Here is a 26,960-nt window from a genome sequence, read left to right on the forward strand (position 1 = left end):
GAGGGAGATTGGGGAGAAGTCGGTAAATTAGTAGTTTTTTTACGTTTTTCGTCAATATTTCTAAAACTATGCTTTAGCGAAAACAATATTCTATACAAAAATGTTCTACATAAAATTTAAAACAAAAAAGGTCCTATACATAATTGTTATAAAATCAGCGGTTCCAGAGTTACGGAGGGTGAAAAGTGGAGGTTTTCGATACTTTTTATATTTTTTGGGCAATTGATGATGATTTTGGGTGGTGAGGTTGACGTTTCTTCAAGGGGTTATCACTAACATACCATCGGCCACTGAAATAGCAAATTTGATTTATAAAACCCAATACTGTTAAAGAAAATCAGTAGGAAATTGCCCAAAAAATATAAAATGTGTCGAAAACCTCCACTTTTCACCCTCTGTAACTTTATAACCGTTGATTTTATAACAATTATGTATAGGACCTTTTTTGTTTTAAATTTTATGTAGAACATTTTTGTATAGAAAATTGTTTACGCTAAAGCATAGTTTTAGAAATATTGTCGAAAAACGTAAAAAAACTACTAATTTACCGACTTCTCCCCCATCTCCTCCCCCCCCAAACCGGACTCAAAATGGTGTAACTTTTTACTGAACAATATGTGGACCATATAGAACAATTTGGTGTTGGAGGAAAACTTTTACTTTGGATGTGTAGGTTAGGCCTTTTTTTGGACCAATTATATTATACTACCTCCGTAACTTTGAAACCGTTCATTTTAGAAGGATTATGCATAGGGCATTTTTTATTTCAAATTAAATGTAGAACATTTTTGTATAGAAGGTTGTTTATGATAAATCGTATAGTTTTAGAAATATTTACGAAAAACGTAAAAAACTACGAATTTACCGATTTCTCCCCCCGCTCCCCCCAAACCCGACGCTCAAATGGTGTGACTTTTTTCTGAACATTATGTGGACCATATAGAACAATTTGGTGTTGGAGGATAACTTTCACTTTGGATGTCTGTAGTAGTCTGATGTAACTTTCACTATAAAATACTTTGTTTTGCAGAAAAAGTTGCGCTATGGTATCAGTATAAACTGAAAAAAAATTGGATGATACATTAATATTATTAAGTAGTTTATAGTTTATATAGTTTATATAAACGCGGTTGCTGCCGATAGAGTATGCAAGTTTTTAAGGTCTCATTTTTTTTTTATTTTATGTATATTTTCGACAAATGTATTGACAAATCAAAATTTCAATTAACCACTCCTCAAAAATGGTGTTGGAAAATTGGTGTAATTTGTTTAAAACTTGTTTTTTAATAACATCGGCGGGATTAAAAATTTTGAAATTATTGTTCGATATTCGTGTTCCCGGTAGTTTTTGACACACTTACAAAATAAAACAAAATTCTAGATCCATTTTTTGCCGATATCCATCTTTTCCCAATTTAAAAATTTATAATTTGTTTAAATATTAATATTAACATTTTAAAGTGCGTGAGTACATCTATCTACCCTACTACTCAAGAATGTCAGTTATACATATTATACATAAAATTTTAGAATATTTAAAAAAATGTTTTTCGTGGCCACCTTAAATGAAAACGTTTTGCATGAAGACTGGTGCAGTAGTACTTTGCAATATCTTTGTTAATAATGAACCAATTTCAACGTTATTTTAGTTTAGGATAGCATATAAAAATAATAACATCTAAATAACACTTTTTACAATAAATAATCGTCAATTTGTTATAAACAATTTTTTCAAATTTTTTTCTCTAGATGTGATAAATAAAAATCGACACAAAAGATTAAAAAAAAATTAACAAAATAATACTGAATTAGCATTAAAAATTTGTTAAAGACTTTTTTCTTTGTATAATATTAAAATATATATGTATTTTACATTTAATTTTATAATCTTTATAACCTAAAAAAATTGTGTACATATTATATATCTGTTAATTTTTATTCACTTATATACATATATATTTATGGAGGTTGTCATCCAGTTTTTATATATTTTCTTTTGTATTCGCATTAACTTTGCGAGATTTTGCCAATGACTTGTACAAAGAAAAAAGTTTTTATATTTCTTTAACAAAATTTTACTATTTTGTTAAATTTTTAAAATAAAAATTTGTTTTAATACTATTTTGTGGTTATCTTTGGTGCCAACTTTTATTTATCACAATATCAGAAAAAAATTGTTTTTGAAAAAACTATTATTTTTAACAAATTAATAAATATTTATTGCAAAAAGGGTCATGCAAATGTTATTATTTTTATATGCTACCCGAAATTAAAAAAAAAAACATTGAAATTGGCCCATTATTAACGGAGATATTGCAAACTACTCTTCTGCAAATTTTCAGGCAAAAAGTTTTCATTTAAAGTGCTACGAAAATCATTATTTTTCAAAACATTCTACAATTTTTATTATGTGTATAAATGGCATTGGAAGGAAATGGTGAAGAAATGTATGGAAAGAATATAAGGAATATTAAGTGTAGTATTAAGTGTTTTATATAAACAAATGTAATATTGTATATAGTAGTATAGGATATAGCATTATATAGATATGTAATAGTAATTGTAAAGAAAAATTAAATCTTTCAGCCCTAGGCATTCAAGGTCTGTTGAGCTTAATAAATATAATATAAATGGCACTGTTAAGTAGTAGGGTTAATAGGTGTACTCACGCACTTTTAAATGTTAATATTGATAAATAAACAAATTATGAGTTTTTAAACTTGGAAAAGCTATCTCGGCAAAAAATGCTTCTGGAATTTTTTTTCTTTTGTGAATAAGTATATGAGCCATAAGTTATGTTAAAAAATACCAGAAACACGAATATCGAAAAATAATTTCAAAATTTTTAATCCCGGCGATGTTATTAAAAAACAAGTTTTAAACAAATTACACCAATTTTCAAACGCCATTTTGGAGGAGTGTTCAATTGAAATTGTGATTTGTAAATACATTTATCGAAAATATACATAAAATAAAAAAAATGATACCTTAAAAACTTGTATACTCCTCGTATAAACAATCGCGTTTGTGCAATTAAAAAAATGGTAACTTTTTAAACAAATTAAATATCTCATAAACTACTCAATATTTATCAACCAATTTTTTTTTCAATTTATACTGATACCATAGCGCAACTTTTTCTGCAAAACAAAATATAATGAGAATAATATTTTTTTGGAAATTTGTTTTCCAAATTTGATTTAAAATTATTTAAATAAATTAAGGGTTAAATTTACTTTAGTAAGTCTTATATAAAAGTTTGTTTCTTCAGCTTTGCAGAAAAAAATGTAAAAACCTGATTAAAAACATGAATTACCGCAGCAGTTAAAAAAGTAAATTTTGAGCAAAAAATACCCATTTTTAATAAACCCCTCATACGAATCATAATTTTTTTTTGAAAATACCTTTTGTTTTGATCTAAACTCTGATAAAAAATTTATTCCAACCTGTACGGAATTACATTTTGATTTACATGTATTGTAATTTTATTTGATCGATATCAACTACAAGAAGTGTTTATTATTGCCATTATTAATAGATAAAATATACAATATTTACAGCTCTTCTAGGAAATATGATACACGTTAGTATTAGGTTTGAATAGGTTGTGCAATGTATTTATAGTCTTATCTTGATTAATTAACCTTGAACTCAAGTGCATATTAAATGAAAAATTGGCTACAAAACAATCAATTTAAACTGAGACAGGAAATCAGGAATAAAATAGAAATAAAATTATTTGCTTTCAAAAATGAATTTATATTAGTTTCTATATTCAACAGCAACCCACCAAGTATATATCTATGTTATTTCACATAGATTCAATATTAAACTTATCTAGGTCAGTAAATGAATGGGAAATACAGCGATATTTACCGGTCATTTTCCGCGAAAAAAAAACATAGATCAAAACAAGTCGTGAAATGGATAAACCGGCTAATACTAAGCAACTTTTATTCTAGAGTTTTTCTACTCAATACTATTCAACTAATAAGTCTCAATATGCAACTAAGTCAATTGAATTGAATTATTTGCCAAGGAAAATGTTTATTTTTCAACAAAAAAAAAAGAAAAACACGTTTTTAGGCGGTATTTCGCAAATAACTAAAAAAAGTAAGTATTTTATTGAAAAGAATAATAGTAAAATTGCGTCGTTATGCCAACAAATATAGATTTTAATGGGCATTCAAACATTAAAATTAACGTGTTTTAATGTTTTGTTTTAAAGTCGTTTGTTTTTGAAGTAATGAATTTATTTTATACTTTTGCATCATAGTTTACTAAGTACATAATTTTGCTTAACCCTGTAGAAATAAATATTCGGATAGTACATCGTTGCAAAGCCGATTAGAAGACCGTTCAAACGAGATATGACTTGCCATAAGATCGCATTTAAAATTATCAGTCACTGTGGTCCTATGACGTCATCTACAGCGTGTCTACTTAAGTTGGAAACATGTGGGAAACTTTTTTGTTATTCATTTTACGAAAAAAAGTTATTCTTTACAAAAAGTTCTGCATGCTCTAAAACCTAAGATTCAATCATCAGATATCAAATTTTGTCAATATTATACGAGATATGTCAAAAAATATGATCTTCGTTCAAGAGTAAAGTACCTTTATTTCTCTCAATATCGAAAATTCTTATTACGAAAAGTTGTTTGGAAATAAAAACTAAGATCAAATATGCAAGTACATGCTTCTAATTGGAAAAAAATATTTTCCAAATTTTTCTCAAATTTATTGATACTAACTTCGTTTTTATTTTTTACACATACGATAACTGTTTTATTATTACTTTTACGAAAAAAAGGTATTCTTTATAAAAAGCTCTGTATCTCCTAAAACCGAAGATGCAACCATCAGATATTACATTTTATTAATTTTATACGAGTTATGTCAAAAAATATGAATTTCACTCAAGAGTAAAGTACCTTTATTTTTCACAATAGTGAAAACGGTTATTAAAAAAGTTGTTTAGAATTAAAAACTATGTTTCAATATGCAATTACATTCTTCGAATTGAAATATTGTGAAATATAAAGGTATTATAATCTTGAGCGAATTTCATATTTTTTGACACACCTCGTATAAAATTAATAAAAGTTGATATATCATGGTTGTGTCTTAGATTTTAGAGTATACAAAGCTTTTTATGAAGAATAACTTTTTTCGTAAAATGGATAATAAACGAGTTATCATATTTGTAATCATTAAAAACGATGTTGGCTATCCATAAATTTGAGAAAAAAAATTTTTTTCAATTAGAAGCATCTAATTGCATATTTGATCTTAGTTTTTAATTCCAAACAACTTTTTACCATAAGAATTTTCGATATTGAGAGAAATAAAGGTACTTTACCCTTGAACGAAATTCATATTTTTTGACATACCTCGTATAATATTGAGAAAATTTGATATCTGATGATTGAATCTTAGATTTTGGGACATGCAGAACTTTTTATAAAGAATAACTTTTTTTCGTAAAATTAATAATTAAAAAGTTTCCCATAATATGTTTCCACCTTAAGTAGACTAGTAGTATAACTATTACGTCACCTGTTATGACTATTTGAAAAGCCTACGTCCGTTTATTTCCCTCCCTCTAAATTTCACAATTATAAATATACAGTAGAGCATCGATAATCCGAACCCTGGTAATCCAAACGTTCGCTAATCCGAACGCAAAAAAAAAATTATGAAATTAAAAAATATGATCGCGAACCGAATTTTTGGATTTAATATGACAATATGGGTAAAATATGACCGCGGATTTTTGTTTTGTTTATACAGAAATACATACAATATACATATTTGTTTATTATGCAGGTGTTTTATTCCTTGTAACCAAAACGTATGTACAGCCGGTTCCTAAAAAAACTGATACGACTCTTAGTAAGATTTGATCATGTTGAGCAGTGTATTTGATTGATCTGACATTATATTTATTATGACATACAAATAATAAAATAAACAAACAACAAACAACTGATTACATATTATGTTAATTCATAAATTGTACTAATTATTAAGGTCTAAATGTTTATATTATTTTAAATCTATCTAAACTTTTATATTAACTATCTAAATGATAGTTTTTACATCAAATAGATCACATAATTATTGTAAACGTGGATTATACAATACAACAAAACAAATTAATATTCAATTCAGCCCTGTAACTTATTAAAATAAATATTATAGAAGTTTTCAGGGACTTTCAGCCCTCGGTAATAATGTAGTCTTTCATTCTGAGTTTAAATTTTTCAAAAATATTTATTAGTTTTCTCAGGATTCGAAGAAAATGAATACAATTAAAATACATTGAGAATTTTGACATGCGTCACAATTTTGCATTAACTCAATGTAATATTCTAAACTGTTAAATTCCAGCTTCCCTAATTATTTGACATCAAAAGACATTAGAAACTATTTGTAGAGGATTGAAATCTGTATTGAAAACAACTGTTCAAATTGGTCTACGTAATTAAACATATTCCAAAATTTTGTAAAAATGTAATACATTTCAGTTTTCAGCCCAAACTTAGGCCACACACAATGCAATAATGTTCACATTTTTGAACTGTCAATATTTTTATTTTATCATCTATTGTTTAAAAAAAATACAGTTGATAAGATACTCTCAGTTGCGGAGAAAGTATTAATAATAAAGATTAATAATAAAGTCTAATAACCGTGGAACAGAATAAGCTATCTGACAAATTTTAAGATTTGGCAGTGACATTGACAGTATGTAAATATTAAGTATTGATCCTTCAAAATACACTGCTCAATTTTCTACAAAATACGCTTCAAGAGTCGTATCAGTTTTTTTTGGAACCAGGTGTACATATGTACATAATATGTACTATGTTTATGAGCTTTGTATGTATTTTGAACATATGTTCGATAATCCGAACAATTTGATAATCCGAACTACCCCTGTACCAATTAGTTCGGATTATCGACGCTCTACTGTAACTGTTTAAAAAATTCGAGGAGGAAGGGGACTTTTGGCTAGCACTGTATAAATATCTTCTCATGAATTAACCACCAATTATAAAACAAGGAACCCCAAACGTCAAACAAAGGAATTTATTACAAGATTTGTAGTTTATTATCAATGAGATGTTTCAGGAAGAGATGAGATGCTAGAAAGAAACGGTTTTAGGATAACATATAAAAATAAAAAAAAAAGAAAAGCTGCTTTGAACTTTCAGTGTATACGCACACCCAAACTTAGGTATGTATATGGAATCATCTGATATTTCTTATTATTTCGTGCGAATTTAAAACAACGAACACACGATGTCAAACAATATTTATTTTAAAGCAATTTTATATTAAATACATAACAATTAAATAAAACAATAAAGTATTTAAAAAACAAATTGAAACTAGTTGTCTTAAAGTCAATAGAATAAAAAATTTCAATGTAAAACGAATAATGTTTAAATTGTTTTTATTTTTTTTTTTTGATAGTAAGTGTTATCACCTCTAGTCCTTATGCAAACTTCAGTTTGCTTGGGCACGCTCCTAATAAAATTATCAACATTTTGTTGTGGTAGGTTGCTCCATTCTTCAAGAGCAGCTTGTACTGGCTGTGCACTGTGCAGTGTTTTGTGGATTATCCTGGCGAGATCTAATTTTTCTTTTAAGCATATCCCACACATACTCTATAGTCTATAGGGTTAAGCTCGGGTGAGCAAGCAGGCCACTCCAAACAAGGGATACCTTCTGCTTCAATGATGTCTCTAGTCACTCTAATGGTATGTGGAGGTCTATTATCATGCATGAAAATTAAATTTTCTCCTGTTGCACCTCTCCAGAGCCTAAATACAGGTTATCAACATACCTGTGAGCAGTTAAAGTTGATTGGATGAAAATTAAAGGAGTTTTTTTACGGACCACAATTCCTCTTCAGAACATTACACTTCCACTTGTCTATTTGTGAACAGATCTGACAGTTTTCATTCTTGCTTGTCTTCCTCGACCTCTAAGTACACGATTTCGTGGGTCATCTGATTTTACACAAATCCTGACATTTTCTGAAAATAGCACATTTTGTCAATTTCCAATGTTCCATTTTTGGTGGTGAAGACACCAATTTAAGCGATCAATATTGTGCTACTTGGATAACTCGGGAACCCATAACTGTCTCCTGCTGTATACTTCTTGACACGAAGTCTTCTTCTTCTCGTTTCAACTGAAACAGTTACACCTGTATCTTCCAAAAGCTGCCTTTGGAGCTGCAAGTGAGAAATGGTTGGGTGTCTTCTAGCTGATTTGACAATTAAACGATCGGGGGAGCCTTTCCTACATTTTGGCGACTTTCCCTTGCTTTATTATTGAACTTTCCTAGTTCCTGTTCCCTAGCATACGTTTTGGACAGAACGCCCTAAGTTACGCCTAGCTCTGCAGCTATGTCCCTCTGAGAACATTACTTGCTTCACAAGACCAATAATCTTTCCTCGTTGTAAGTTCTATAACCCCACATGAGGCATATTTTCGTTTTTGGACGCAAAAGTTAGTTTATTTATTTTCGTTCAATTTGCAACTCAAGCAAATAACCTATACCGTACCGAGCTGTACTATCTGATTGCCTTATCGATTTGTTAATTTTCAATAAAAACCTATATTCTTCGCAACAATAACAAGTTTTTTCAAGAGAAATAAATATTTCTTGGAAATACATGTTGATTCCATATAAGTTTGGGTGTGTGTACTTATTTAAAAATAATAGGAGGTGATTCCTTAACTTTTGATTTCGTGTACCTATGTTAAAAATGCTTACCTTGTGATCTTTGAAGAGTGTCCATCCAAGACTCATTAGTATGTGTTGTATCTGAAGTATCTTGTCTATTTAAGCTTAACCTTCCAGGAATGGTCTCATCTAAATCTTCTACAGATTTAGATACATTCAAACTTGCAGCATTTTCGAAATCACATTCTTTTTTTATGTGAGTACTGTTGTCAGTTGTTTCCTCCTTAGAGAACCTATCATTTGTTTCCTTACTTGTAGAAGCAATTGGTGCTATAAATAATAAATATAAAATAAAAAAACGTATGAGACCTATTTTGAGGCTTGTTTCTGAATTGACATAGTTACATGATTAGTTGACAGTATGTATTATAATCTTTGAACAACACAAAGAAATTTAGTTCAGATGCTAAATTGTTATATATTAGTTATTTTACTTTTATAATTTCTTTTAACATTCTTGAGTTGGGGTTGATTTCATGTAATCGAATGAACTATCTTTCAGTAAAGTCGTCCCAGGAACGCTACTCATAAATATTGGCAATATCACTTTAAAGTCTTCTACTTTAAAATGTATAAAATATGTCTTAATTGCCGATATAAATGAGTCAGATTAAATAAATTATTAGAAGAATTTTTTACTAAGCAACAATATTTTTGTTTAATTTAGTATTATTTTGTATTTTGACAACGACACCTGATTTGTGTCGAAACGTTAATAAAATTATTTTTTTCAATTTAATTGTGGCTTATTTCCCATCTAAATAGTCAATTATAAAAATGCCCAAGGAAATAGCTTCAGAACAACATCATGTTACAGCTAGACAACTGCTAAATGATCTCTCCATAGCCCGTAATGTTCGAATAAGTGCCAATTCGGTCAGAAACAGATTAAGGGAATTTGGAATCAGAAACAGAATGCCTGCTACTGCTCCACGGTTAACGAGGGCACACCATATGGCCCGTTTAAGTTTTGCACCAAAACATGTCTATTGGGATATTAACGACTGGACTAATATTCTTCTTACTGATGAATCAAGATTGGCACTTTGTGGATCCGACAGTGCAAAGTGTCTGTGTCTGTCAAATGATATTTTACAATAGATAATGTTATGTTATAATATGTAGGTACTTTTTAAATTAAATAAAATAATTTTGCGGAATTCGTAACTGTTATATTAAAAATAATTTAAAATATTAAAATGATAGTAAAAATCATATAATTATTGCATTATTTAAATATTTATTTTGAAACGTTAAATACTTATTAGTAATTCAGTTTTCCAATTAGGATCTTTTAAAATGAAATTCTCTTAATTGTAATGTAATGATATCATAATTACTTATTATTTGGTAAATATTATATTTTAATCAAATCATTATTTTTGTTTTCCTTTTATTCTATACAATGTTTTAAATTTTTTTACCTGATTATGGATCTACACATCATGCAAAGTGTCAGTTTTTTGATTCTCAGTTCTTTAGATATTATACTAAAAATACCCAATATTATTGCGATCATTCGCATATTGACAACATTGCAGTACAAACAAAGCAGTAATAGCATACAATTAGCTTACAATACTAACAAAGCATTCATACAACTCTTGACATTTCCCATTACATTTGAGGAAGCAAACAATATAGCGCCGTCTAGTGGTGTGCGGTGATAACCAGAGCAATCTAACCTTACATTTATAAAATTACTTTATTATTGTTTTTGTATAAGTGTTTCAACTATTTTTATTTTATTTTAATTTAGCAAAATTAGCTTGTTATTCAAAAATTTATAAAATTAAATTTGAATGTTTACGTCAAATTTTACATTTTCAAAACGTAGTTTCACTTCAAGCCGACAGTGGCGATAGTGGTAACGTGCTTCCAGATTTCTGTGGGAGTTGGATGTGTTACAGTCAATAGTATTTGGTAGTATTCAGGCAAATACATCCTTTTCTGACCAAAGGCTTTCTCTCTGTACGCAGTGCAAGCTCTGCCCTTTCACAAGAACCTTGTTCAACAGTAGCTGTTCTAATAATTATGTTTGAAAATGAAAATTACAATAAAATGTAGGTACAAAGAAAGACTAAAAGTTTCTTCTTCTTCCTAAGGTGCCATGCATTTCTGCATGTAGGCATCCACTGTACATTGTCTCCTATCAGATGAGATGTTAGATAGTCAAGATTAAATAATTCTGTTTTTAGCAGCATTGCATAGCTGTGGATTCTTACGTCGGATTACGTCCCAGACCCCTTTTACCCTCTATCTTCCCTTCGAGTATCAGTTGCTGAAAAGTGTAGTGTTCCCCTCGTAATATTTGCCTCAAGTATGCAGTCTTCTTACATTTAACGTAATTAAAAAGCTCCCTACCATGTAAGCCCTCTCTTCTCAGTACTTCCTCATTTCTGACTCTGTCTGTCTATATTCTAAGCATTTGACACAGGCACCACATTTCAAACACTTCCAGTATGTTAATGAAACTGGCCTTTAACATCCAAGCTTCCATTCCGTATAAGAGTACAGGCCAAATGTAACACTTTAGCATCTTTTATCGAAGGTTGAAATCCAACTTGCGATCAGTCAGAAATTTACAAAGCCTCAAAAAAGCATTTTGGCTTGTTCTATTCTGCTCTTTATTTTATTCTCAGGGTCCCAACCCTCGTTCAGCAGACAACCCAAGTATTTAAATTGCCCGACTTGTTCAATTTCTTCTCCAGAAACATATATCTTTGCACTGGGGTAGTTATTTCTGCTTATGATCATTGTTTTTGTCTTCTTCATATTTATTTTAAAACGGTGCCGCCCAAAACCCCGACAGCCAAAATCCTGATGGTCAAAACACTGACGAATCCCGACACGCCAGAATCCCGACACACTAAAATCCCGACATGCAACAATCCTCGCATAAGCAAAAATCCTGACCACTACATTTTGAATATTTATTGTTTCCTTTTCAAATGCAATACCAAATTATATTATACAGTGATGAGCGCGCTGATAACCGGCAAAATAGCTCAAAAGATGGAAAATGTATTAAGTTGTAAGATAAAAAGAAATGAAACTACTGGAGGTGGGATTTTATCGGTATTAACTTATAATTTACATTACCATTATGGATAGTTTCCACCTTTATAACTTTAAACGTCAGCTAGTTTACCTCGGTCATAATTCTAATTCTACGTATGACGTTTCTTCAAACTCAGATTTATCAGGTTATGTACCTCTTCTTCTTTTTGGTTTATTGGCCTCTACCTGCATGGGTATTTTGGCCAGCTCATTCTCTCAGAATAAAGAAAAAATCCCTTAATAATCTACATCTACATTTATAGTTAATATCGGACAAATACAACAAAGTTAAAAACTTTTCTCGCTCAGGAATAACTACCGACTATTACATAATCTGCTTCTACTTCTTCTTCACCTTCTTTGATTAATTGGCAATTTTAGGTTGTTATGGCACAAATAAAACAGAGGTAAAAACTTTCATCTGACACAAATAGACGTCAAACCGAAATTTAATTTCAAACTAAAACTGTCGATTATTCCAAACTAAAATAATAAAACACACAAGAGAAGCATCAGGTCCTAAAACTAAACATTTCCAAATTCCCAAATACCTATAACGAAACCATTTGACTGAGTGCCAATTAACTAAGTATAAAATAAATAATATTAAATTCCATAAACTGCCACATGAAAATGCTGCACTGATTCTTAGAAGCATTTCCCGAACTTCTAATCTGATTCTCCTCCATACAACTACTGAAGTGGGCTCTAGTGAACGTTAAATTAAACTATAACACTTCGAGTTCGAGAAGTGGTTTTCTACGGTAAACAGAAACTTTTTGCTGAAAAAACAATTCGTGGAAATCATGGTTTTAACGGTAGAAGAAAAAGTGCAAATTGTTGTCTGGCATGCTAATGGATTACCAGAGAACATGATCAGACAACAATTTAGAGATATGTACCCAAATAGGCCAACACCAACACGATCGACAATTCAGTCTATTGTACGTAATTTTTTAAATTATGGATCCGTGTTTACTCCAAGAGGAATTCGTAGACGACGAGAGGTAAACCCAGATTTAGAACTAAGGGACACTTTGATTTGTGCAAGTATTGAACAAAATCCTACTCAATCAACATCTTTTCTCGGAGAACAGTTTGGACTTTCAAGATTTACAGTAGGTAAAATTTTGAAAAAGCATGGATACCGTCCCTACAAGTTACATAAATCCAACGAACAATTCCCTGGAGATCAATATCGACGTTTAGAATTCTGTCAAAATGCAATGGAAATGTCACATCAAGATGAACATTTTTTACAGAATGTTTTGTTTACCGATGAATGTACGTTTTCACTGCATGGACGTCACAATTCAATGAACACTCGGTATTGGTCTCGAAGAAATCCTCGTCAGATTTATGTCGCTCGTACTCAGCGTCCTCGAAAAGTAAATGTTTGGGGAGGCATAATAGGGAATCATGTCATAGGTCCATTTTTTATAGACGGTATGTTGACTGGGCGGAAATACTTGGAACTTCTGCAAAATCAAATTGTCCCGGCCCTTCGTAATTTACCAATACCTTTCGATTCCATATGGTTTCAACAAGATGGTTGCCCTGCACATAATTCGCGCATCGTCAGGGAATATCTCAGTGCTACTTTTCCTAATAGATTGATTAGTGGCCACGGAGATATTTTCTGGCCTGCAAGATCACCTGATCTTTCACCTTGTGATTTTTTTATGTGGGGGTATATCAAGTCCAAACTATATGGAATTGAGGACGATAGGCCTAATACTCTCCAAGAATTACGGGAAAAGATCTCTGATACAATGAGAGGTATTAGTCCAGAAACATTATCTAATGTTAGACGGAATTTTTACAATAGGCTGGGTTATTGTTCCGCTGCTTATGGTGGCTTATTTGAACATTTTTTGTAAACAGATTCATTTAGGACTTTTTTTTTATTTTTGTAGAATTTTTTATTTTCGAAAGTATGACATTGTTTTTTCAGTAAGCGTTTCATGTTTTACTTTAAACTACTTCAGTGCTGCAGATATACAACGGAGATGTAAGGTGGACAACATTAATAACTGGGTGAAAAACAGAAGAATATAATGGAACGACCACATAAGCCGAATGACAACAAATAGAGTAGTCAGGACAGCGAGAGACGGTTCCCCAATAGGAAGACGATCAGTGGGAAGACCACGAAAAAGATGGAACGACAACTTCGGTAGGCACATTGAAAAACAGACAGAGTCATGTCTACATAAAATGAAGAAGAAGACTTTAAACATTTCTAATAAAGACTAACACAAATGTTAAGTAATTCAAAGCAAACAATATCTGCATAATTTCAAATTTTAATATTTAATTATTGCAATAAATTCATAAATGTGGGATTTGAAACAACCTTCGACAATTCTGAAGTGACAGGAGTGAATGCGAGACGTCTAAAATCATGGTAAATAGAAATTAAGTTAATTTTAGAATAAAAAAATTACTATGAATTAAACTGTTTTTATTTACATTTGCTTTATAGGGCTTTTCATCGATTGTCATTTGTTTCGAGCTTTTGTATAATCTGTGTATAATATTAATATACAGAGATTATACGACATATGACAGCTAGAAACAAATGACTGTGAATGAAAAGCCCTATTGTCTTCAATTGATTTTTGCTTTATGCGAAAAAAAAATGTCGTATTAACGTCAAACGTAGTTATGAGGAAAGCAAAATATTAGAAATGAAATTGATAAAATAATAAATAATTTGAACAATATGTCAAAAATTACGTACGACTAGATAATTCAGTGTTGCTGTATGGGTGGAGGCCTGGACCTTAAAGAAAGACATAAGCGATCGACTTAAAGCATTCGAGATGTGGACCTGGCGAAGAATATTAAAAATAAGTTGGGTAGATAGAATAACAAATGTTGAGGTCATCAGAAAGATGAAAAAGGATAAGGAAACCGAGGCCACATTACGGAATCTTGTAATGATCGGCAGTTGCCCCTGAGCTAGAAAGATTTTTGCCTTTGTTGTATTTGTCCCATTATAATTCAAAATTGCCAATTAACTAAAGAACGAGAAGAAGAAGTAGAGGCAGATTGTGTAATGGTCGACAGTTATCCCTGAACGAGAAAAGTTTTTACCTTTGTTGTATTTGTCCGATACCAACTCTAAATTGTAGGTGAATAAGGGATTTTTTCTTTATGCCAAAACGACGGACTAGCCAAATACTCATGCAGGTAGAGGCCAATAAACCAAAGAAGAAGAAGACGTACATAACCTATTGAAACTAGGTTTGAAAGAACGTCATACTATGTAGAATTATGACCGAAGTTAACTAGCTGACGTTTAAAGGTATAAAGGTGGAAACTATCCATAATGGTAATGTAAATTATAAGTTAATACCGGTAAAATCCCACCTCCAGTAGTTTCATTCCTTTTTATCTTACAACTTAATACATTTTCCATCTTTTGAGCTATTTTGCCGGTTATTAGCGCGCTCATCACTGTAGAGTATTATCCAGTGAACAATATAAGACATTAAGTTAAGGTTAGTGATAATTAAAAACATTAAAATCGGTGAAATAACATCAAAATAGAACCAAGGACATACAAAAAGTAAGATCGCTAAAATTGTTAAGCCTGTTTAACAACAAAACGTAGACACGAAACTCTGGCCGATGAAATTGCGACGTTGCCGTTGTGAGTAGATTTTCCAGGTAACCACAGAAAATAACAACCGATAACAAATATACAAAATAAATACGGTAAACGCTGTCTTCTCTGCACTTTTGAGGTGGAAGACAGTGTTTGGCGCCGGAAAATGGAAAGGTATCTGGAAACTTTAGACAGTGATGACACACAGTCAGAAGGAGGGTCAAAAAGGAAGGACAGATATATGGATAACGAGGAAGATGATATTTTTAGAAAGAGCAAAAAGTTCTCGAGAACACCAACAAAAAATCAAGAGAAAAGAAATGAAGAAACAAAAATTGATAAATTATTAATAATGGTGAGACACCTCACCGATGACATTAAGGAAATAAAAAGAAATCAAAAAGAAAGCAAGGAAGCAATAGAAAAGCTCATTATAGAAAACAGAGCGCTGAGAAAAGAAAATGCGGAACTAAAACAAGAGAATATAGAAATCAAGGAGGAACTCAGAGAAATAACAAACCACAAGGAAGTTATGGAAAAACACCGACGAATAAATAACGTAGTCATGAACGGTCTAAGGATAGACACATATGAACAAGCAGGGTTAAAAGAAACAACTAACAATTTCATCAAACAACACTTAGGAGTAGAGGTTAAAATAAGGAATGCTCACAAGCTAGGAGAAAAAACATGCCTCATTGAATTAGAAAACCAAGAAGAAAAAAGAAAAATAATGGAAAAAAAGTATAAGTTAAAAGAAATAAGAGGGCTGAAGGTATATATTAACGAAGATGCAACCATAAGAGAACGAGAAATACAGAAAACAATTAGAAACATTGCTCAGGAAGAAAGAAACAAAGGAAATGAAGTCAAGATTGGAGTAAAAAAAATATGGGTAAACAACAACGAATGGAAGTGGAACGACAAAGAAGGAAAAATGATCAAAACAACATCAAAAAACTAGCAGACAATTGTACCATGGGAATAACGATGACGACACAAGTACAGAAAAAGGATAACGATAATTCAAAAAAAAGGACAAAAGAGAAAAAAAATGAAAACCGGACAAAAACACAAGAGAACATGTCGAAAAGAACACTTACTTTTAGGAACATGGAATGTAAGAGGCACATATAGAGAAGGTAAACTTAAACATCTAGCGAGAGAAATCGAAAAGTTCCAATTTGACATAGTAGCCTTGCAGGACACGAAACAGCTGGGAAATGATATATTAGAAATAGAAGATAGAGTGTTTTTTAATAGCGGCGGAAAGAATAGAACATTAGGCACAGGTTTTATGCTACGAAAAGAACTAAAGGAAGCAATAGTAGAATTCAAACCAATATCAGATCGAATATGTAGTATCAGGATCAAGGGAAAATACCAAAAAATCACTCTCATAAATATTCACGCACCATCTGAAGAAAAAGATAATGATGTCAAAGAATCTTTTTACAGTGAACTAAATAGAACAATCGAAAGTATACCCAGATACGACATGAAAATTATTTTAGGCGACGCAAATGCCAAAATAGGGAAGGAAGAAGTATTTAGACCGACAATAGGAAAACATAGTAAACACAATGAAACTAATGAAAACGGACAGTTCCTCATAGATTTTGCAAGAGAAAAAAATATGATCATAATGAGCACATATTTCGAAAGAAAAGAAATACACAAGGAAACATGGATATCGCCAGATAGAAAGACCAAAAACCAAATAGATCACGTGCTGATCGAAAAAGAAGAGCAGCAATGTATAAAGAAGATTAGAACATACAGAGGACCAGATGCCGACTCCGACCATTACATGGTGGGTATCAAAATGAAGCAACTGATACCTGAAAACAAAAACAAAATAAAAGAAAAGAAATGTATAAATAAACCAATTCGGTTTGCAACAAAAAAAGAGCAAGAAACATACAGAGAAACAATGGAAAGGGAACTAAAAAAGATACAAATAGAAGAACAAACGGAGAACAACTGGGAAATCATAAAGCAAGTAATGAACAAAGCAGCAAAAGAATGTAATAAACAAGAGATTAAAAAGAGGAAGGAGTGGTTCGACATAGAGTGCCAAAAAGAAATAGAACTAAGACAATCATTAAGGATGGAAATGATCAAGAAAGAAACAACAGAGACGCATGATAGATATATAGAACAAAGACAAAAAGTAAAGAGGTTGTTGAGAGAAAAGAAGAGAAAACACTTAGATAATAAGCTTAAAGAAATAGAAGAGAACTACAGAAATAAAGAAATAAAAAACCTGTATCAAGGTGCCAGAAACGAGAAAAGAGGATACCAGCAAAAACCCATATTCGTTAAAAACAAAGCTGGAGATAATATAAGCGGCGAAGCAGAAATAGTAGAGAGATGGAAAGAGTATTTTGACGAATTACTAAATGGCAAGAATAAGCCAAACCAAAATGAATCCATAGAAGCAGAGACAGAAAATGAACAGTTAGAAGACATAGAAGATAATCCACCGAGCAAAGAACAAATCGAGGAAATAATTAGAAATCTTAAAAACAACAAATGCCCTGGAAGCGATAACATAACAGCAGAGATGATGAAATATGGTGGAAAATTGCTGAATGATTGGATACACAAAATCATAAAAGATATATGGTTAAAAGAACGAATACCAGAGGACTGGAAGGAAGCAATTATCTGCCCATTACATAAAAAAGGCGACAAAACAGAATGCAGTAATTACAGAGGAATAGCTTTACTAAATACCGTATACAAAATCCTAGGAAAATCAATAAAAGACAAACTTGAAAAAGAAGCTGAAAATATAATAGGCGAATATCAGTGCGGATTTAGAAGAGGGAGAAGCACAACGGACCAAGTATTCGTAATCAGAGAATTACAAGCAGAAAGCTATGAACACAACCTACCAACGATAGCACTATTCATCGACTTCCAACAAGCATACGATAGAATAAAGAGGAAGAAATTAAAAGAGGCGCTTGAGGAATTGGGAGTTAGCAGAAAGCTACGTAACATGATACATCTCACTCTGGAGAATACAGAAAACAGAGTCAAAATAAACAATCAATCATCAGAAAAATGTATAGTAAACGAAGGATTAAGACAGGGCGATCCTCTGTCATCTTTACTCTTCAACTTATGCCTAGAAAAAATAATGCGAGAAGCAAAAATCAATAGAGAAGGACTCATATATCAAAGAAGACACCAAGTTTTGGCGTTTGCGGATGATGTGGTGTTACTGGCAAGAGGAAAAAAAGAGCTACAGGAGATGATACAGAGAATAGTAAAAGCAGCGAAGAAAATGGGACTATATATAAATTCAACTAAAACAAAATGTATGGAGTGGACAGATGGTCAGTTTAGGAATGGTCAAAAGTTTAAAGTAGAAGTAGAAGAAGGAACATCATACGAATTCGAAATGGTAGAAAGATTTACATACCTAGGGGCAATAATATCACGTAAACCTATCATTAAAGAAGAAATACAAGCTAGAATAATGGCAGGCAATAGAAGTGTACATGCGCTTAATGTAATGTTGAAAAGCAAGTTTCTATCAAGAAGGGCAAAAGTACAGCTATACAAAACAACTATACAGCCAATAGTAACATACTGCAGTGAGACATGGACAATGACAAAAAATGAACAAAATTTACTGGAGATCTGGGAAAGGAAAATACTAAGGAAGATATATGGAGGAAAAATAAGGGACGGTTTATGGATAAGAAGATCAAATGATGAGTTAAAACAATTATACAACCAACCTAATATAATAGGAGTGATAAAGGCTCAGAGACTTAGATGGCGAGGTCACATTGAAAGGATGCCAAACACGAGGACTCCAAAGAAGGTACTAAACTACACTATAACTTCAAGAAAGAGAAGAGGAAGGCCGAAAAATAGATGGAAGCAAGACGTCGAAAAAGATTTGGAAAGAATGGGGCTAGAGGGCCAAAAAAGAAAAATGAGTGACAGGAAGGAATGGAGGAAAATCACATATCAAGCCAGAGAAGAGCTCAGCACATAAAGAAACGTGAAAATGAAGAAAGAAAAAAAAACAAACTTTTCAAGCCATGGGCCTCTAAGGCCTTTAGTGCTATTGTATATATATTATAGAGTATTGAAATTGAAAAATTAATTACTTACTAATAAGTATGGGTACTAATTATTTATTTATTTATTCACGGGCAAGCCCTATTCCGATATAAATTTTACAGTGTTCTAAATTATATAACATAATTATACAATTATATAACATTAATGTTAACCAATTATATAACATAAACTATCGTAATATAACATATAACCAAGTGGTTTGAGAAAAAATAACTCGTATGAGTAATACAGTTACAAAAAAGAAAAAAAAAAGAATAAGATAACATTAGGTCAGTACAATTACAAACAAAAGATATCACCTAAATCAATTCGGAAATGTTGTAAGGTATAACGGTTTTAAGTTATCTAATACATACAGGTCATGTAACACTAATCACAACACAAAAGCTCTGGCCGAAAATATTAAAAAGTTAAAAAGTTAGGGAAGAAATTAGGTTTTTAAAGCGGGAAACTGATATATTAAAAATTTCGAGGTTATTTAATGAGTTAGCTAATCGAAGAGTTCTAGGAATAAATGTGTTGTAGGAATAATTGAATCTATGAAAAGAGACATAAAAGGTTTGCACCTGCCTAGTCGAACGACTGGGGACAAATAGAGATATTTTGGAGAGAAGTTCGGGGCAGTTACACAGCCCGTTGATAATTTTAAATAAAATAATTAAGTCTCTTTGTTTTCTGCGTACCTCAAGAGGAGGTAAGTTCAGTATGCGCTCTAATACAGAATAGTCATAGTATACATGCAACTTACTGGCAGTATATCTCAGAAAATTGTGTTGGACAGCCTCAATCTTCAGTTTATGAGTAAAGTAATAGGGGGACCAAATTGTGGAACAGTAATCGAAATGAGATCTAACCAGGGAGAAATAAAGAGATTTAATAGCTGAGATGTTTGTAAAGTCTCTAGTGGTTCTTTTTATAAAGCCAAGCATCTTCATAGACTTCTGTATTGTACTGTAAATGTGTGATTTATAGCTAAGGGCGGAGTCAAGGATCACACCTAGATCCCTAGTTTCAGAGGCAGAATGTAAGGTCAGATTATTTATACTATATTCGAAGATGATTGGATGATGAGTTCGGTGGAAACGAAGAATATGGCATTTGGATGCATTCAAACACATACCATTTTGCATACACCAGTTAGATAGGCGATCAATATCACCTTGTAGACTAAGTGAATCAGCCTCAGATGTGATTATTTTAAAACATTTTAAATCATCAGCGAATAACAAAGTTTCACTTACTTGGAAACAGGGTATTAGATCATTGATAAATATATTAAACAACAGAGGTCCCAAGTGTGATCCCTGTGGTACACCTGAGTTAACAGAGATGGTATGAGAATAGTGATGATTAACCCTGACAATTTGCGATCTTTGCGTAAGATAGCTCTTGAGCCACTTCAATATAAGGCCATCAACTCCGTATAAATAAAGTTTATGAATCAAGAGCTCATGATTAACTTTGTCGAAAGCTTTGGAAAAGTCAGTATACACAGAGTCAACTTGTAAACCCCTCTCAAGAGCATCTGTCAAAAAATCAACATATGTTATGAGACCCAATTCTGCTGATTTTTTGGATGTAAATCCAAATTGTTGGGCCCCTATAATTGGCGAGAAGTCATAACTTAAATAATCGGAAATAATGCTCTCAAAAACTTTAGGAATAGCACTAAGAATACAAATGGGACGATAGTTACCTATATCCGATTTTCGACCTGATTTATATATTGGAGTGACATAAGAGTTTTTCAAGTAGTCTGGAAATTCCCCTGTTGATAAAGACTTATTAAATATATAAAAAAGTGGGCGCGATAGAATGAAGCTGAATGTTTTAAGGAAAGTGGGGGGAATTCCATCAGGACCAGGACCTTTGTTGGTATTGAGTTCAGACAGTTTTTCGTAGATTTTTGAAATTTCAATGTGATAATTAGACACATTAACCAAAGGTGAAATCTGGGTTACATGCGGATGTAAGGATTGGTTAGTATAGACGGAAGAGAATTGGTTAGCAAAAAGATTAGCAATATCAGTTCCATTGAAGGCAGTACGATCTCCAAGAGTCATTGTATTAGGTATAGCGTTATTTTCCCTTTTACTACTTACAAATTTCCAAAAGGATTTAACGTTATTAACAATAGAATGTTCGGTACGTTGAATGTAATCAGCATAACACTGTCTTGATAAAAATTTACATCTAGTTCTTAAGTTACTAAATGCTGCATAACTTTCTGGACACCTTGTGCTCTTATATATCTTGTGCACTGATTTCTTCTCGTGAAGCAACTTCTTCAGCTCAGAGGAGTACCAGCATGGATATTTCTTATCACAGATTTTTTTTAGCGGAACAAAACAATCAATGATGGAATAAAAAATGTCGTAAAATACAGAAACCATGTCAGAGAGTACTTTTCCTTGAAGTGCACCATCCCAATTAATTGCTTGAAGGGATGAATGAATTGCTGCATAGTCAGCATGAACAAAGTCATAATAATACTCTTCACCAGATAAATGATCATTTGTGATTTTGAGTGGCAAACTGCATTCAAGCGGAGGATGATGTGTGTCCACTGGAATTAAAGTGTCGATAGCCTTCAATACATCAATACCCAATGGAGATAAAATGAGATCAAGCGTAACTCCTCTATCGTTGGTTATTTCGTTGGTCTGGAAGAGATTGAAAAAAGCACAGATATTGGATATAGTTTCAATAGAATCAGCTTCAGATTGTGTAGCTGTAGGCTGAGGAGAAGCAACGGAACAATAATCATCGACATCCCAAACTGCAGATGGAAGATTAAAATCACCCAATAGAAAAAGGTTTGCTCTATCATATTGCTCGCTTATAGTGATAAGCTGTTCAAAGTACGATTGGTATAAAGTAGCTATAGATTTAGGTGGAAAATATACTGTACCGATTATAGATTTGTTATTAAAGAGAACAAACAACTGTTCAATCGAAGGATCAGACTGAATTTGATAAGAAGGAATTGAGTTCTTAATGGCAATCAACACTCCCCCACCTCTACTGAAGACACTGGAGTCCTTAGAGCGGTCAGTTCTGTAGATGTTGTAGTTGAGAAGTCCAAGTTCAGCATCCGTAATTTCAGGTGTGAGCCAGGTTTCAGTTAAGATAATGATATCATAGGAACAGTTGCTGACATTCAAGCTGAGGTCAGACAGTTTAGTTCTTAGTCATCTAACATTTTGGTAATAAAGTATAGGGCTGCCCGGTTTTAGTTTTTTTTTACAGATTTTCGGTGTATTGTTGAAGTATTTAATAGTTAAATTTTGCTCACCAGCCTGTTGACGCACTCTAAGTTCGTTTTTCACTGAATCGAGTTGCTTTTTCTGACATGGAGTTTGATCAGATAGGAAAAATATTTTATTTGCCTGGCCTAATTTAACTTTGTTTCTTAAGATTTGATGCACTTCGCGAGCCGAGGAAAGAACGACTTTAATTGGTCTATGACCGTTTTTATTCTTCTTCCCAAAACGAAAGATATGTTTACTGTTGACACTTATATGTTGACAATTATTATGTATTTTAAAAGAAATCATCATTAAACACTTAATTTTATAATATAAAAGCTATATTTACTGAAATGGAAGGTTATAAGTGACATGATAATAAAATCTATTATATGAAAGTAAACTTGAATCCAGGATTTGATTATACATTATATTATTAGACTATATATTGGCAAAAAAAATATTTAATTCACTTGCGAAAAGTTAGATTATTTAAAAGGCATTGAATATGTTCGATGTTATCTGCCACTATCGCTGTGTCATCGGCATACCTGATGTTATTAATAAATATGCAGTTAACTTTAATGCCCTTACTATACTGCCGTGCTAAGCCGAAAGGCGGTAACTAATTTTTTATTGAAAATGAGATTTTTGTATTTCTAGGTAGAACAGGGTAGTTAGTATATATTTACAAATTCTTTGGAGTTGTAGAAGCATTATAATTTAAATAAAATTGCAATTTTGTTAGCGGTATCTACACTTTTCAATTAAAATACTAAGCCATTTGGCGGCAAATGTTAAATACTATGGCGTTTTGACGGTATCTGCTACAGTTGCCGTTCATATACCTTAGCATATTGCACTTACCGCTAATATATTTTCAAGAATGCTACGCCTACATTCAGAAATCGCCTTAGTATTACAAAGTAAATTCGGCCTAACTTAACATGGTTAGATTATTATGTTAGTTAAAAGAGTTGTGTTAGTAAAAGAAATAATTAGAGAGGATGGTAAGAACTTTTCGAGATTATTATATCTATTGAAATTTATTTTCATTTTTGTTTATAGTATTTCAAGAATTAACCAATTATGTTGTCCTAAATAATATGACTCTGCGCCAAGTGGATGATTTATATCTTGAATTAGGCGGTAAGAGATTTTCATATTTAAAAAATATTTCTTTTTTTTAATAGGTTTTAAAAACTTAATAATATATATCCACACGCTGTCCACAAACATTTTTAGAAAAAGTGACTTAAAATTTATGTTTTTTAGAAAATCAAGTAGATTCGAGAAAAGTTGTGAAACACTACGTGAAACCACTGAAGACAATTGAAGAATTCTTAAAAACGCTTAACATCAGCAGATGTTTAAACAGCTGATAACAATCTTAACAGATTCTGTTTTTTTCGTAGTATAAGTACAGTTTCTGGCCAAATTATTCGATGCACTATAAAAGATTTTATAAAATATGTTAATTATGAGGTTATACCATTGTAATACTAAATAGGTTTTTTGTATGTATCAAACACAAGGTATGTTGTTTGGTTGTCTATTTAATTGTCTATATTGAATCACAAATAGAGCATTATTATTAATCAACCAATATGTATTTATTGACTCTTGAAAGAAAACAGATATAAAGACAACTAAATATTGTCGATTTGTTGTTGTCATATTGTGGCTCAACAAAATAATAACATTTAATAGTACTTTAATTCTTTCAATTTAATAAACTTTAATACACAGAAAATTTTCCTTACCAATCAGAACTGTAAACCACATACTGCTAATAGGCTTAGTTTTATAGTCACTTTTGATAAAACGTTTTAGCGGTATCTACCTTTTTTTATATAAAATTTTGTTTTAAAATATAATTAATGGTTCCCTTAATAAACTGGGGCGTATATCCATGCATAAAAACTATTAGCTAGTCCATAAATCCCTAACGGGCCAAAATTTTAGCATTCAATTTTGAAATCGATTTTGCCACCATTTTGTCAAATGTTAGTTACCACCTTTGGGCCTAGCACGGCAGTATAGTCCGTCCCACCTTGACTTTACAGTATAAGGAACATAGGGAATGCAGTCCTTATGAGAGTTTTTAGAGTGGTGATGCCGATTTTATCAAAAATAATTTGTAATCAAACATTAGAGAGATTAAATTAAAACTATTTTAGAAAGGCAGTCTACAATAGGATTCTTATGCGTAATAACTATAGTATATCAAATAAACTTAAATGCATATCATCGCCTCAAAGCAACAGTAGGATATGTACATATCCTACTGTTGAACGAGTGCACCATATATGCATATATACCATACACATTGCATCGGTCCCATATGACTTAACTGGTTGATTGGTGCACTAGTGCTTTACACTGTAGAGTGTCTTTCTAAAACAGTTTTAATTTAATCTCTCTAATGTTCAGTTACAAATTCTTTTTGATAAAATCGGCATCACAGAGCTAAAATCTCTCATAATGACTGCATTGCTTATGTTCCTTATACTGTAAAGTCAAGGTGGAACTGACTATAGAATCTAGCACTGTTTCTGTGAAGGCTTTTTCAACATATAAATTAAACAAAATTGGAGACAGTATACAACCTTGCCTTACTCCTTTTTAATCGATAAGTCTTCTGTTTTGTTGATAAACATTAAAATGATAATAAACATAAAATGGTGATAAACATTAAAATTCTTAGTAAATAATGTATCCAAAGACATGTTGTATCGCGTATCCTTGTTTAACTTATTTTGGTTTCTACGGACAAGTAGCTTAATTTTGTGATACTAGTTTTTGTGAGTAAAAAAGAGAACAGGTATAAAAAGTAATTCGTGAATAATTTCATACATGTGCAAGGATCCCTTAGGACTTAGGACAACTATGCCTGTACTTAAGGGGGTACCTACTTATCGCCATGTCCCTCTGGAGGGACAAATCTGAAAGAGTTAAAGTACATCTTACCTTGCATATTTATATTACTTTTATTTTCTTCTTCGTTAGAATCAGTTTGTATATCACGGTCCACATATTCGGCAAAAGAAAACCTCCCATCTGTGTTAATTACTGCATTATGTTTACATTCTAATAAAGTTGAATACATCTGTGCAAAAAAATTTGCTGGTCTCTGTGAATTCATGGAACTAAATGCTGATAACAGGGTGTCAACAAAAACTGTAGAATTTCCTTTAAGCATTTTTAAAATATTCGCAAGTGTGTTTCCTAGGCTTTCAGCATCCGCTGATATCATACTAAAATTCTCATTTTCTAGGTGACTGACCAGTTCTGTGCACACATTTTGAGTATGAAGACTTATGGTAAGAAGATCTTTCAAAGTTTCCGAAAATACTCCCTTTAATTCTGATATTTTCCTTTCTTGAGACATGGTAGTAAATATTGCGTTAAGGAAACTTTAAAAATTAAATGTTCACCAGTTGCACTTTGTATAGTTTAATCACATTAATGAGAACTTGTTTGTAAAACTTTATCACATAACAGGGGAAAACTATGGGGTAAACATTTGTTAGCTCGTTCATTCTTTGAACATTTAATCAGAACACAAGAATACACTTAAGAACGGCATCATTTTGCAAATTAAATGCAATATTTACTTAATTTCAAAAAAATATAGTTTGATTAATGTCAAAATAAACTTTATTATGCGAGCGAAAAGTACAAAAGCTTTTCACAACACAACCTCAAAAATGACTCTTTTTCTTTCTTCTTCTTCTAATTAATTTTAAAGAATGAACTTATTTTAGAAGAAATCTACGAATCGAAATGATTTAGGCAACTAACCATACTTTGTGCATGGTTAGTTGCCATAGTTTAGTTGTATAATTCTCATAATGTAATATAAAAAATTATTTATTTATTTAATATGCCCTACACGTCTACACGGCTGCCCCAATGAAAAACACAGTATCCAACAATTTCTTCATAATTGACTTTTTCACTTTTATGGGTATAAATTAATGTTGTTTATTATATTTTAAGTTTAAAATCCCCGTAAATCACTTGGTTTTGAAGATTTTCGAATAGTAAAACACAGTATCTACCGTTAATTTTCTAATTTTAAAATGGAAAACACAGTATCTCTCATATAGAATTGTAAAAGACAGTATATGCCAGATACTATGTTTTCATTTTATTTTTACAACAT

At 31.6% G+C, this 26,960-nt stretch overlaps 1 protein-coding gene across 3 annotated transcripts in view; it reads right to left on the reverse strand.

The window, feature by feature from the left end:
• Positions 1 to 26,489, reverse strand: part of LOC126883268 (transcriptional regulator ATRX-like) — a 442,769-nt gene extending 416,280 nt beyond the window's left edge. For all 3 annotated transcript variants that reach the window (XM_050648594.1, XM_050648595.1, XM_050648593.1), the window contains exons 1-2: positions 25,763 to 26,489; positions 8,795 to 9,034 (exon numbers count right to left, since the gene is read on the reverse strand). In XM_050648594.1, the coding sequence (XP_050504551.1) occupies positions 8,795 to 9,034; positions 25,763 to 26,183 (661 nt within the window). In that variant the 5' untranslated portion in view covers positions 26,184 to 26,489. The remainder of the gene's footprint in view (positions 1 to 8,794; positions 9,035 to 25,762) is intronic.
• Between the last annotated feature and the right edge of the window lie 471 nt (positions 26,490 to 26,960).

The sequence above is a fragment of the Diabrotica virgifera genome, chromosome 4 (assembly GCF_917563875.1).
Source record: "Diabrotica virgifera virgifera chromosome 4, PGI_DIABVI_V3a".
NCBI classification, from domain to species: domain Eukaryota; kingdom Metazoa; phylum Arthropoda; class Insecta; order Coleoptera; family Chrysomelidae; genus Diabrotica; species Diabrotica virgifera.